This window comes from Onychomys torridus, chromosome 19, assembly GCF_903995425.1.
Source record: "Onychomys torridus chromosome 19, mOncTor1.1, whole genome shotgun sequence".
Classification (NCBI taxonomy): domain Eukaryota; kingdom Metazoa; phylum Chordata; class Mammalia; order Rodentia; family Cricetidae; genus Onychomys; species Onychomys torridus.
This window is the reverse complement of record NC_050461.1, coordinates 40,480,854-40,493,616: the sequence shown is the minus strand read 5'-3', so window position 1 is coordinate 40,493,616 and position 12,763 is coordinate 40,480,854. Positions and strand designations below refer to the sequence as shown.

Genomic DNA, 12,763 nt, shown 5'->3' with positions numbered 1-12,763 from the left:
TTGTCTTTTTTTGTTTTGTTTTGGTTTGGTTTTGGTTTCTCTGTGTAGCTTTGGAGCCTGTCCTGGAACTCTCTAGACCAGGCTGGCCTCAGACATACAGAGATTTGCCTGCCTCTGCCTCCTGAGCGCTGGGATTAAAGGTGTGTGCCACCACTGCCTGGCCTCTCTATCTTCTTTAAGACTTCAGATCTTAGGAGGGAGGAGGGGGGCATCTGTGGATAGCATGTGGAGTGAGTAGAAATTTTCTTACTAAAGAAAAATGAAAAAAAAAAAAAAGACTTCAGCTCTTTCTTGTGCTCTGGACAGGGAGGGGAGGGGACTTTAAGAACACATACTGAAACAAAATTCAAACCCCACGACTCTAGCTCATTTTAAAAATCCCCTGATGGGAATTAATAAGAGACGCAATAATGCTCCACAGAGAAGCCAAACCAAATGTGGGGCATGACAGAGGGATCCCTGAAAACAAGGCACCAAGGCTGGGGCCTGAATGATGAGCAGGATTGAGAGAGATGGGAATGGGACTTGTAGTCTGGAAGAAGTGAGCTGGGTGGAGGTATGGAGAAAGAGAACGTGTCACAGCTGGGAAGAACTTACTGTGCTTGACAATCAGAGAGGTCACAGCAGCTGGCTGACTAAGCTATGACTATGACTTACTCCACAGGAGTGAGGAGAAATCTACATACTCAGAGCACTTAAGAAAAAAGCAAGTGATCTGTGGACAGACAGGAGAACAAGAGTGGCTCAGGCACCTAAATCACAGCGTTACCTACACAGCCAGAGCAAAGAGTGAGGGTTCTGAAGATGCCTGGGATATACAATGCCAGGTGGTCTGTTGTTGACACCAGAGAGATGACTTCAGGATATCTGGTGTGTTTCTAGCATGAATATCAGGTGGGTGATGATGCTGGCGGAGGGATGGGATAGGGAGATCAGGTATGGCTTGAGGTGGTTTTGTAATTGCTAAATGAGCAGATACAGTACAAGTTTAGGAGAGTTTCTGAGCTGATGGTCTGAGATGGAGGGAGGTTTTGCAGTTACAAGAGAGACAGGCTGACATGGGAAGAATGAATGAGGAGTTGGCACTGGGTTCTGAAAACCTCCAACGTGGAGTTTGGGGTAGATGAGAGAGCTAGAAAACTCACCTGACCCATGCCACAGTGAACACTCTGAGGGACCTGGAGCAAACTGTCAGATGTCCACAGAGACTTCTTGTTAGAATACAAGAAAACAATGCCTTCTCAACCAAGCGCTTGTGAAAAATGAGCAGATTGAAATAATGGGAAAGCAATGACATTCTCAACTCTCAGGGGAAAGCTGAGCTCTGGAAATAACTTAATACATGAACCATAGGAACATTTCAGAAAAACGCTTTCCACATTCCTAATAAGCTTCAGAGACAATCAGCATGAAGGAGGATCAAGACCCATGAGAAGAACAGGGCACAAAATGAAAATAAAAAAGTTGGATGAGAAAGAGACTCTGCAGACACGCAGTATTTTTTTTTTCTTTTGCCTAGAGAGAATGCAAGACTTTCCTGAGGGTCCCTATGTGTTCATTAGTCTGAGAAACAGATGATTGTTCCTATTTTACAGGAGGCAAAAATAAGGCCAGGAGAGGAGCAGGTATTTTTCCCAAGATCCTAGGGAGTCGGGAGCTGAACAGAGCATCTGAAACATCTGTATACCCACGTCTAGACTAAGCCTAACTTCTACCTCTGAGGAATGAAGGAATGGGGAAAGGCACTCAGGGGCCTCAGTGACCTAGCATGCTCAGAGACTCAAGAGACCAACAATGGCTACTACTCGGAGCACCAGTGATATGGTGGCCAGTGTGTGCCAGTTTCTCTGATTATTGTGTGTGTGTTGTACCTGTGTGTGGTGTGTGAATGAACACAAGTGGGAGGGGTGTATGCACCCTTACATGTACCCATGAAGGCCAGGGCAGCTGGTCAGGTGTCTTCCTTCCTCTATCAATTTCCACCTCCTACTGCCTGGAGATGGGGTCACTCACTGAACTGGAAGTTCCTCATTTTGGATAGGCTGGCTAGCCAGCTACCTCTCAGGATCTGCCTGCCTCTGCCTGTCAGTGCTCTTCCCACGTGTGCTGAGAATTCACACTCAAGTGTCCACAATTACAAAGCAAGTACCCCTTCTTACCCACTGAGTCATCTTCCCGGACTGCCCTTTCTCTGGTCTCATGAAATCCTCACTAACCACCTTCATCATCTCCTCCTCCTCCTCCTCCTCCTCCTCCTCCTCCTCCTCCTCCTCCTCCTCCTCTTCCTCCTTCTCCTTCTTCTTCTTGTCTCATGAAATCCTCACTAACCACCTTTATCATCTCCTTCTTCTCCTTCTCCTTCTTCCTTTTTTCTTTTTCCTTTTTTCTAACAGGGGCGCTGAGGACAACAGGGAAACACAGGGCTGGTTCCCTTGACCTCTGACTGTGGCAGCACACACACACACACACACACACACACACACACACACACTCACTTGTTTGCTCTTGGAAAATTTTCTTGCCTCGAGGCTGCTCTTGTCATTGGGCTGCTGAGACACCTCAGTGCCAAACTTCCCTCTGTTAAACCAGATTCCCATGAAGCTTACCCATCTCTAAAGCACAAATGGAAGGACAACAGATGTCTCACTCCTGTGCCTCCCCTCCCCTCCCCTCCCTTCCCCTGGCTCAGGCAGCCTGTCCCATGGCTGCCCCTCCCCTCCCCTCCATTGCCATGTCCTTCCTGGCTCAGCTGTGACAACTGAGGAAGGCTCCTAGATCAGATTCCAGCCGCAGCTCCACCATTTCTCAGGGTTTCTCTCATGCCTGCCTTCAGTGGGTGTGTAGAGATGCTTCCTTTTCTGAAGGCGCCACAGAACTCAAACCCAATTAGCCATGGCATGGCACTCTCCCTCTTTCCCAGCTAGGCTGGGAGCAGATGGTTAGGAAGATGGTGAAGAGAGTCATGGTGAAGAGTGGGCTGTTTGGCAATGGGGATGGAAGCAGAGTCCTTGGCTGCTCCCACTCTTACCCTTCATGAGCCCCAGGAGAGATATTTCACTCTAGAATGTGAGGCACTTATAACCCAGCTCTTTGAGCCTGGGCACAGTTCTGCAATACCAGAAAATCAGATGAAGAAAAAAAAAAAATCTCAACTACTATGAAAGACATAAAAGTCAACAAGAAAGGCCATTACTGTGGAATAAACTGTTGAGGTTGAACAGGGGAAAATGCAATCTTCTAGTCAAAGAACAACTACATGTTGGCCATATTTGTTCAACTGGTGAAGAAGCATCCTACTGAATGGGGCTTTAATGTGATCTAAAATTCCATTTCCTTTCTATTTTTTCTCATGTCTAAGCATATTATGTTTTAGAGTACAGTTTAATTTTTTTTGTCAAAAATTTTTCTGTGTGTTTGAAGACAATGCATATAAAGAGAAATGTGTTTTCAGCAAGAGCTTGAGAAAATACAGAAAGATGCCAATAAGAAAACAAGACATAATCCGGGATTCTGTGACTGAGATGAGTTTGATAGGACGTAGAATTCAGATCTGGAACCATTTGGGATTGGACCATAAAAGGGAAATCACACTGCATTCTGATTTCACTCTTTTTTTTTTTTTTATGTTGGGAAGTTGTTTAATGAACACATTTGGGATAATGAGATTTGGAATATGGAATCTGTCTAAAACCATCAGGGCTGTGAGACAATAAAAATGATATTTTCGTGTCCCCTAGAGTTGTTTTGGATTTCTAAAGTGAAGATTGAGTGAATGAAGAGAGTGAATCACAGAGAGTGAAAGTACTTAACGCCCTAACTGAAATTCTCAAATCCTCAAGAAGAAAACATAAGGAGCTTTTTATTGCTGTTGGCCGTGGAGCCTCTGAGAACCTACTGCAGCAAACAGAAAGTTTTTACTGTGATGGCGGCCTTGTCCTCAGGGCTCCATTAAAGCACCAACCCCTGCAGACTCATACTCACACCATCCTCTTCCATAATTTCAATCCTGGGGTCCAAAAAAGGGAAGCAGGGGAGTGCAGCCCCAACCCAGGAATGGGGCTTAATTCCTAGACTTGACTGCATTTGTCATTTTCTTCAAAACACACAGAAAAGCAAAAACTCACATAATAAATTCATCCACAGAAAGACTCTTCACACAGAAGGAGGCAGCCGAGGGCATAGTGAAAGGTGTGGACTCAGCCATATTCCTGGGCTTGCCCTCTTGTTTTGGCACTAGGCTTGTAGTAGTTTGTCTTAGGCAAGCTAAATATCCTCTGTGAGCTTTCCTTCCTTCTCTGTGAACTGGGTAAGAATTGCCTATGTGGTAGAGTTCTCTGAGGGAACTAAAAGAGTATTTGAATAATCACATGCACGGTATTTGTCTCCATTGCTGTGCTGACGACCAAAGGCCCCCCTATTACATGCTCTGCATCTTACAAAAGGGTACAGAGAAATGTGAAGGAGGTGATGGCAGTGGGGAGGTATATGGGGAAGGAATTGAGAACTCCTCAGAAATAGACAAACATTTGAGTGACTGAGAGGGAAACTCAGTAGGCAGGCAGAAATGCTTATGAGGAGTCTGGAGTGACCTAGGGATGCTAAACTTGGAGAAGACCCAGATGACATACACACTCAGTGGTGCCAGTGAAAGGTATTGCTTCCTCCCTTTCTCAACAATCCTATCTAAACCTGGGACGAGAATAGAATGAGATGGAAAAGAAGACTTAGGCGACTGGAGAGCCAGAGTCCAACAAGAGTAGCCAGACAGCTGGGCCAGTAGCCCCGAGGTATAGTCAACTCGCCATACTCAGCAGTGTAAAGAAGACCCATTTATTCTATAATTAGCACATGATAAGTGCAAGGGTTTCTCCCATCTTGGCGTGAGGTTCTGGAATGTTCAGTTACAACATGGCTATGCTATCAGAAGATTTCATTTCCTGAATCTTTCACTGTTGGGTCACTAGTACGTTGGGCTCCGAGACAGTCTGGAAGGGAGCAAAAGCCAGTACCTTTTTTTTTTTTTTTTGACAACAATTAAACCCTTGCATTTATACAATGTGACATGACTCGAGGGGCATTGTTTAGCTTTTGGCAGAGCTATGAATGCCTAGGGCAGAACACCAAAGGAAAAAAAAAAAGTCTACTTTGAAAGCTCTCTCAGAACAAATCTGAGGGAATTTGCTGGTTAATGCAAGTACATGTCTAAACAAGTACTGGTTTGCCGAGGGAGTACATGGGGCTGGCAAGCCTCACTTGGCACAGAGAACATGAGTAATGCTTCATTTTAACGAGGGATCTTGGGGGTCTATAATGAGGACTGTGTGGTATTTCCCATGCGTCTCTTTGGAACATGGGCTGATTGTATACCCAGCGGAAGGAAAGCCATCAGAAAGAACATAGTTCGTGAAACCTCCAGGCTCTGCAAGATCATTTCACAGCACATGAATAAATTCTCAGAAACACGCCATAGCTCCCCGAGAGAGAGCTTCCCTCTCCCTCATGTAAGCCAGCGCACTGCAGCGATGAGCTTGTGAAATAAGTGTTGGGGAAGAGAGCTGACTTTTAAGGCCATAGGCAGTTCCAGATAGCACCCCTGAATGACTGCACATCTTCCATATTTGATTCTTCTGAAAGCTAACAGTCTTTGAATGTCAAGTTCATATTTACAAAGCACGTAAGTTCATTTCTAAGACACAACATTATTTACATATCATCAGTGAGACACATTTCTTGGATTTTTTCTATCAGAGAAAGTTAATATTTAAGATTCTGGACAGGAAATTAAAAAAACAACAAAGAAACCAAGAAATAAGCAAACAAACAAAAAGCCCATCTATAAAGTAAGTGATTGGGAAAACAAACTTCTCAAGTCTTCATGACTAGTCTTTCACTAGTTGGTGGTCTGGCCAAAGGCAGAAGGGGTAAACTCTTTTACCTGCTTCTCCTGAGGTCTAAACTCTGAATATCACTCATATCCAAACCCATATTACATTTTCCTGATGGTCAATGTTCTTTCTTCTCAGGCCTGAGATATTATATTACTGTTTATATGAAGCGTGTGAAGTCCTACACTGACTACTCTCTTCTCCATCTCTAGGCAGGATGGAGCAAAATGCTCCATGGAGACTGGGCCCCCCAAAGAGTTTAGAATTTGAGCAGGATTAAAAACCATGTGAGGTGCCGGCCAGTGGTGGCGCACGTCTTTAATCCCAGTACTCGGGAGGCAGAGCCAGGCAGATCTCTGTGAGATTGAGGCCAGCCTGGACTACCAAGTGAGTTCCAGGAAAGGCGCAAAGCTACACAGAGAAACCCTGTCTCGAAAAAAAAAAAGAAAAAAAAAAACATGTGAGGTATTTGGAAGAATGTTATCCAGTGCTCTGGGCCTAGAAGAGGGGATGGTGACCCCAGAACCTAGGAGAAGAGAGTCTCAAGAGGCAGAGATGCTCACAAGAGGAATTCCCTCTTTCTGTGTCAATATATCAAAGAGGACATGGACTTAAAAAGAGAAATTTTAAAATTCTGTGTTAAGATAAATGAGTACAGCGAAGTATTGAAACATGATAAAAACTGAAGTTAACATGAAACAAAAATTCTTATCAGATAAATTTGGCACCACATGCTTGGGACTCAGTGTGCCCAACAGATCACATGGTGATCTCTTGTGGTTTGTTTACACTGATAACCAAAAACAAGTAAGTGAAATGCATTCTACTTATAGTGAGTGGATCATTTTTGATAGGTTTTAAGTAGGTCCATAAAAGGTACATTTTCACTTACAGAGGTTTGTTCATTTGTTAGTGTTTGTTGCAACTCCTCCTCCCCCAACAAAAGCAACAACAAAAAACAAAATCCCCAGCAAAAGAAAAAGCCTTTAAGCTATAAAACTAGTGTCCAAGAAAAACATTTAGTTTGAAAACAAGTTGAAAAACGTAGTCTTGGAAGGCGCACTGCTTACATGGGATTGTTCAACAAATTCCTGCTGTGTGAGGTTTGGCATATATTTCTAAAAATATAAGCATCTGGGGAAACAAGACAAAGCCCAGGTCTTGGACCAAATGAGGCACGCAGTGTGAATCTGTTAGTGATTATATCCATAATGCAATCTGTGCTCGAATTTAGCAGTGCAGAATCGAATACAGTATAAATGCCCAGCAGGCACAGTCCTTACCATAATATATAGCCCACGGAGAAGGTGCAGATGGCGGTGAGTCCGCTGCTCCTGCTGGGATACTGATGGTGGGATGTCCTCATCTCGATTAATATAAAGGGTAAAACCGTGGTGTGCTGGAAAAGAACAGGGAAGATTCTTATCATGGCCTCTTTGCTGCAATTTCTCTCCAGCAGGAGAATGAACGGCATAAATTCCCCGGAAAGACCCACAACAGACAGCCGTGCATAGCTCTCCCATGAGAGCATGGATAGAAAAACATGTTTCGTGGCAACTGCTCCATTAGCATTTTTTTGTCCGTACCTAAAGTTTTGAAATTTTATTTTATTTGATATTCACAATGGGAAAGTTTTATAACATAAAAGGGCACAAAGAAGAACAAAAGAGAGAGACCAGGAAATGGACAGTTAAGTACATTTTCACCATCACTTCACTCTCCATTTTATACAGTCTAGGATCCCCTGCCTAGGGAATGGTCCTGCTCACAATTGAGGTAGGTCCTCCCACATCAAACAGCATAATCAAGATACCCCTTCCCCATAGGCATGTTTAGATGTCCGTCTCCAGGTGAGTCCAGACCCTGTCAAGGCGACAATGAACAGAAACAGTTACAGTGTGTGTGCTGTTTTTTCTTTTCTATGCATACTCCCTCTACATAGTTAAGATCACACTGTGAATACAGTTTTGGTTCGGGCTTACCACAGTGCTGTAGTTTAAGACTATTTTAAAATTTAAGTTATATATGTTTCTATCTGTATGCATATACATATATATGTATGTACACAATGAAAATAGCATTTCTTTTTTTCTTTTATTGAAGATGGATTTTTTTTTCTCCCTGATTAGTTTGCCTTCTCTATGCCTGCTAGTTCTTCCTCATCTCCCCTCCCATCTGGATCCACATCCTTTCTGTCTCTTGTTAGAAACCAACAGGCACCTACGGGATAATAATAAAACATAGTAAGATAAAACAAAACAGATTGGAATAGGACAAAACAAACGGACGAAGTAAGGGAGTCCAAGAAAAGGCCCAAGAAACACATACAGATGCAGAGACACACTTGCTCCCACACTCAGAAATCCCATTTCAATGAAAAAAACCAGAAGCCATAACATATAACCAAAACCTGCAAGGTAATAAACACATAGAATTAAAATAACAGAAGCCCTGACACCAACTGTACATATTTTTTTAAATAAACACAAGGTGTTTCCCTCCGATCTTTCCACCCATCTTTGCTGTTGTTTCTCTTTCTCCGACTTGCCCTACCTCCTCTGCATCCAGTTACGTCCTGTCTGCCTTCTCCCTCTTTCCACCTTTAAAACACTTGTGATCGACTGTTAGCCTCCCTAGAGCTCTTTCTCCAAACCGCTTCTCCCCACTGCCACTTCCGACTTCTCCAGCTTCTGTGGTCACTCCAGGTGATATATTCAAATCTACAGATCCACAAATAAGAGAACACGCATTTTGCCTCTCTGGCTCTGGGTTACCGCACTCAGTTTAGTATTTCCCAGTTCTATCCATTTACCAGCAAAGTTGACGATTATGCTTTTCTTTACATCTGAAAAGAATTCTATGGTGTATTTGTACCACATTTTCCTTATCCAGTCATCAGTTACCAGAGATTTAGGCAGCTTCTATTTCCTGCGTATTGTGAACAGAGCAGCAATAAACAAGGTCAAACATCTCCGAGGTAGGATGTTGAGTTCTGCAGATATGTGCCAAGGCGTGGTATAATTTGGTTATATGACAGATATGCTTTTAGGTTTTTGAGAGTTCTCCACACAGATTTTCATAGTGGCTGCACCAGTTTTCATTCCCACCAACAATGAATGAGGGATCCTCTTCCCCACATCCTGGTCAGCATTAATTGCCAATTGTTTCCTTTATCTTAGCTATTCTGACTCGGGTCCAGTGACATCCCAAAGTAGTTTTGATTTGCTTTTCTTGATTGCTAAGGATGTTAAACATTTTCAAACATATCTTTAATCACTTCAAAAATTCAATGTGCTTCTTGATAAAAGTCCTAGAGAGAACAGGAATGGAGAGAACATATCTCAGCATAAAGGCTCTATACGACAAACATCCCACATGCATGCTAAATGGAGGAAAAACTTGAAGCAATCTCATTAAAACCTGAAACACGATGGGGCTGGCTACTGTTCTTGCTCCACTTCAACATATTGCTTGAAGTCCCAGCTAGAGCAACCAGGTAAGAGAAGGAAGTAAAAGGGATTCAGATAGGAAAAGAAGTCAAAATATCCCTATCTGCAGGGGAACATCATAAAACTTCTACAAGGGAACTTCTAGAAGCAACTACTACTTTCCTCAAAGTGGCAGGATACAAAATCAACTTACAAACCCCACCAATCTTCCCATATACCAACAACAAACACATTGAGGAAGATAGCATGGAACCACTACCACTACTCAGTAATACCCAGGGATAACCCTAACAAAGGCCGCCAAAGACCTCTTAATGAAAACTTTAAATCTCTGAAGAAAAAAACTGAGGAGGACATTTGAATATTTTTAATATGCCACTTTAAAATTCTTTTAAGAATACCAGTCTTGACCTAAACTGCCTAAAATCTGCAATGTGGATGTTTTCAAACTTATATAACCAATTTCTGTTCTTGAGCAGTAAATAACAAAAGGATTTCAGCTTTTCATTTATTAGAGATGTCATGACGTATATCCCTTCTTTTGGATATCAAGTTGCTACTTTAGAGTGAGAGGCAGTGAAGACTTCAAGGCTCCTGACACACACCGTCAAATCGAATGTGTAGCAACATCACGGGAAAAACTATGAGTTTGTACCAGTTTGCACTCACACTGTGCAGTCGTAGACGTGACATATGAAAGGACAATCCCAAAGAGCAAAATGCAACAGTCCTTTCTTCTTCTGATTTAGTGGCTACTTCACATACCAAACATGGTGGGCCAGTATGGAGACGGAGGTGACCCCATACAGAAGGATAAAAAGAAGAAAGTCGCTAAAAGTTTCTGAACTCCCCACAGATCAAATACTTTTGGTTCGGGACTCTAACGGAAAGACTTACGATGTGAAGTCTTATGGCAAACTGCATGCTCCCCATACCCCCACATCTTCCACCTTTGGAGACACTTTCGAGAGTTCAAATGTGGGAGAAGTGACTATGGAGCCGTCAGTAGATGTCAATTTCATTTAGCGTCTCCTGAACAGCTGTGAAAAACTCTTTGTCCTGATCGCACTATTCTGTTTACACAGTCAAGGAAAAGGCAGGAAATCTAACGTTAGGATTTTCAAACTCTAGCATTTTAGCAAAATGAAATCAGGTGGCAGGTAAGTGTTGGCAGGTGAAAGACACGTTGGGGATATCAAGATAAGTAATTTTGAAAAAGGTTTCTGGCTCATATTCATAAGAAGATAGAAAGATGTGGTTTTGTAATAAGTATTTAAGTGCTGGACATTCTTGGCCTCAGAATTCTCTTCTACATCCCATCTTTCTCTGAGTATTCATTAGCAAGAGTGTGACATTCCATGAGTTTAAAGTGAGTGACTCCACAGATGGCTAGCTTTTTATTTCATCTTTTATCTTCCCTATTATTGTTACTTTGAAACAGTACAATCACCTCTGTAGTGAACTATGCAAGAGGTACTGTGTGCTAATGCAGAGACAGAATGCATTTTAGAGATGGATTCTATTGTTTTTTTTTTTTTTTTTTTCCCCTTTCAATCTAGTTACCTCAGATGACACTGGCTGGGAATTTAACCAACAGTTTGAGATATCAGCAGTAATATTACAGTATAAAAATCAAAACGCATGTTGTGTCAAATGTCACACAGAAAAAGATCTGCAAATTATACTTTTACTCTGAGCACAATGTTGACCCTGAAGGCCTGGGTGGGTTATAAGTGACAACATTATGATTTGGACTGGTTATTATGAAGGAATTTCTAAACTCTACTTCTTCATCCATTGATCCAAAATGAGTAGAAAAATGAACCATTTTCTATGAACTTAGTGTAAACAATGGATTCAAATATGCTCAGTTGTCCAGTTACTTTCTTGTACCTAGCATGCCTGCTGATGATCAGATGTTGTACTTGGCAAGGTCACAGTGTACTTTGCTGATGCCAGACAGGAAGTGGTTTGAGAAAAGGAAGATCTGACAGACCACTGCATCACCAGTATCCTGTGTATGAAAAAGGGGGCAATGGATTCCATCAGTGACCTGGCCACTGACAAGTCTGCACATGTAAAGACGTGGCCAGTGGCAAATTACAAGGGAAAGTTTTTTATTTGTTGTTTTGGTTTTTTTTTTTTTTTGTGGAGCTGAAGATCGAACCCAGGGCCTTGCACTTGCTAGGCAAACGCTCTACCACTGAGCTAAATCCCCAACCCTAAGGGGAAGTTTTTTTTAAGCAAGGTAACATTTCATCCATAATTTTCATGCACAAAAGAATATACAGTACCAAACATTTTTGGTACAAATTATTCCTACTTATAAATAGTATATATCAATAAAACACAGTGTCAAGTATTTACCCCAAATATAAAACTTATATTTTTATAAATATAAATATAAATTCCTATAAAATTTCATGAACTAAAACAATTGTACACTCCTGCAATAACTGAGCTGGAAGGTCAACTCTGGAGCAGCAAGAAGGATGCTTGCTTTAGAACTATATGGACAAGAACCCCAGTGCCAATTTACTCCCAGGTAGCACTCCACCTCAAGGACTTGAGCACCAGGATATATTTTCAATTAGGACCATGGCTTCATGGGAATGGAGAGTTTGCATTTTTGCTTGCTGGGATATCTAGTAGTACTTAGAAAAGACCCTGGCATATAGGACACATAATAATATCTGTTGTGATACTTTTGAAAGCATGTTCTAAAAGGATACTATTAAATCCATTCTGCAGATAAGACAACAAAATGCTCAGGTTATCTTGCAAAGAGTATCCCAGAGCTGCTAGGTCTAGAAGGATGATTTAAAAACAGGTTGTTTTGAGCCCACCTCCAAATCTTCTCTTTGCATGAGAATCACACATGTGTATGAACACAGAGCCTCACACATCCTAGGAGGGAGTTCTACTACTGAGCTGTATCTCTACCTTTCCAGCTCCTTTCACTTTTTATTTTAATAGAAGGTTTCACTAAGTCACCAAGGCTAACCTTGAACAAGCTCTCCAGTCTAAGCAGTCCTTGAACTTTTGGTCATTCTGCCTTGGCTCCAAGTAGCTGGAATTATAGAACTGTGTCACTAGGCCTGTTCCAGAACTGTATTTTTGAAAGATACCCAGTTGAATAAAACCAGACTTAGTAACCCTATGATAGAGATCATGGACATTGTTTTCCAACAGACCAAATTATTTTAGTTGAAGCTCATAAGAACCCACAATGTCTTTATTGCAAAAAAAAAAAAATAAAAGAAAAGAAAAAAAAGAAAAATAATTGTTTTGTAGTCCCTGTAGCACACAGTAAACAATAAAACCAGCCACCATGCAGCCATACTGCAGAGGTGTGGTGACAGTTACAGGTAGTTGGAAGCATTGTGAAGAATGGTAATTCCACAGTGTTCCTAGGTAGAGAAGGAAACA

General features: G+C 41.9%; 1 protein-coding gene across 2 annotated transcripts in view; it reads right to left on the bottom strand.

The window, feature by feature from the left end:
- The window catches only part of Aig1 (androgen induced 1), a 218,707-nt gene that overhangs the window by 31,861 nt on the left and 174,083 nt on the right, over nt 1–12,763 (bottom strand). For both annotated transcript variants that reach the window (XM_036169141.1, XM_036169143.1), the window contains exon 4: nt 7,169–7,284. In XM_036169141.1, the coding sequence (XP_036025034.1) occupies nt 7,169–7,284 (116 nt within the window). The remainder of the gene's footprint in view (nt 1–7,168; nt 7,285–12,763) is intronic.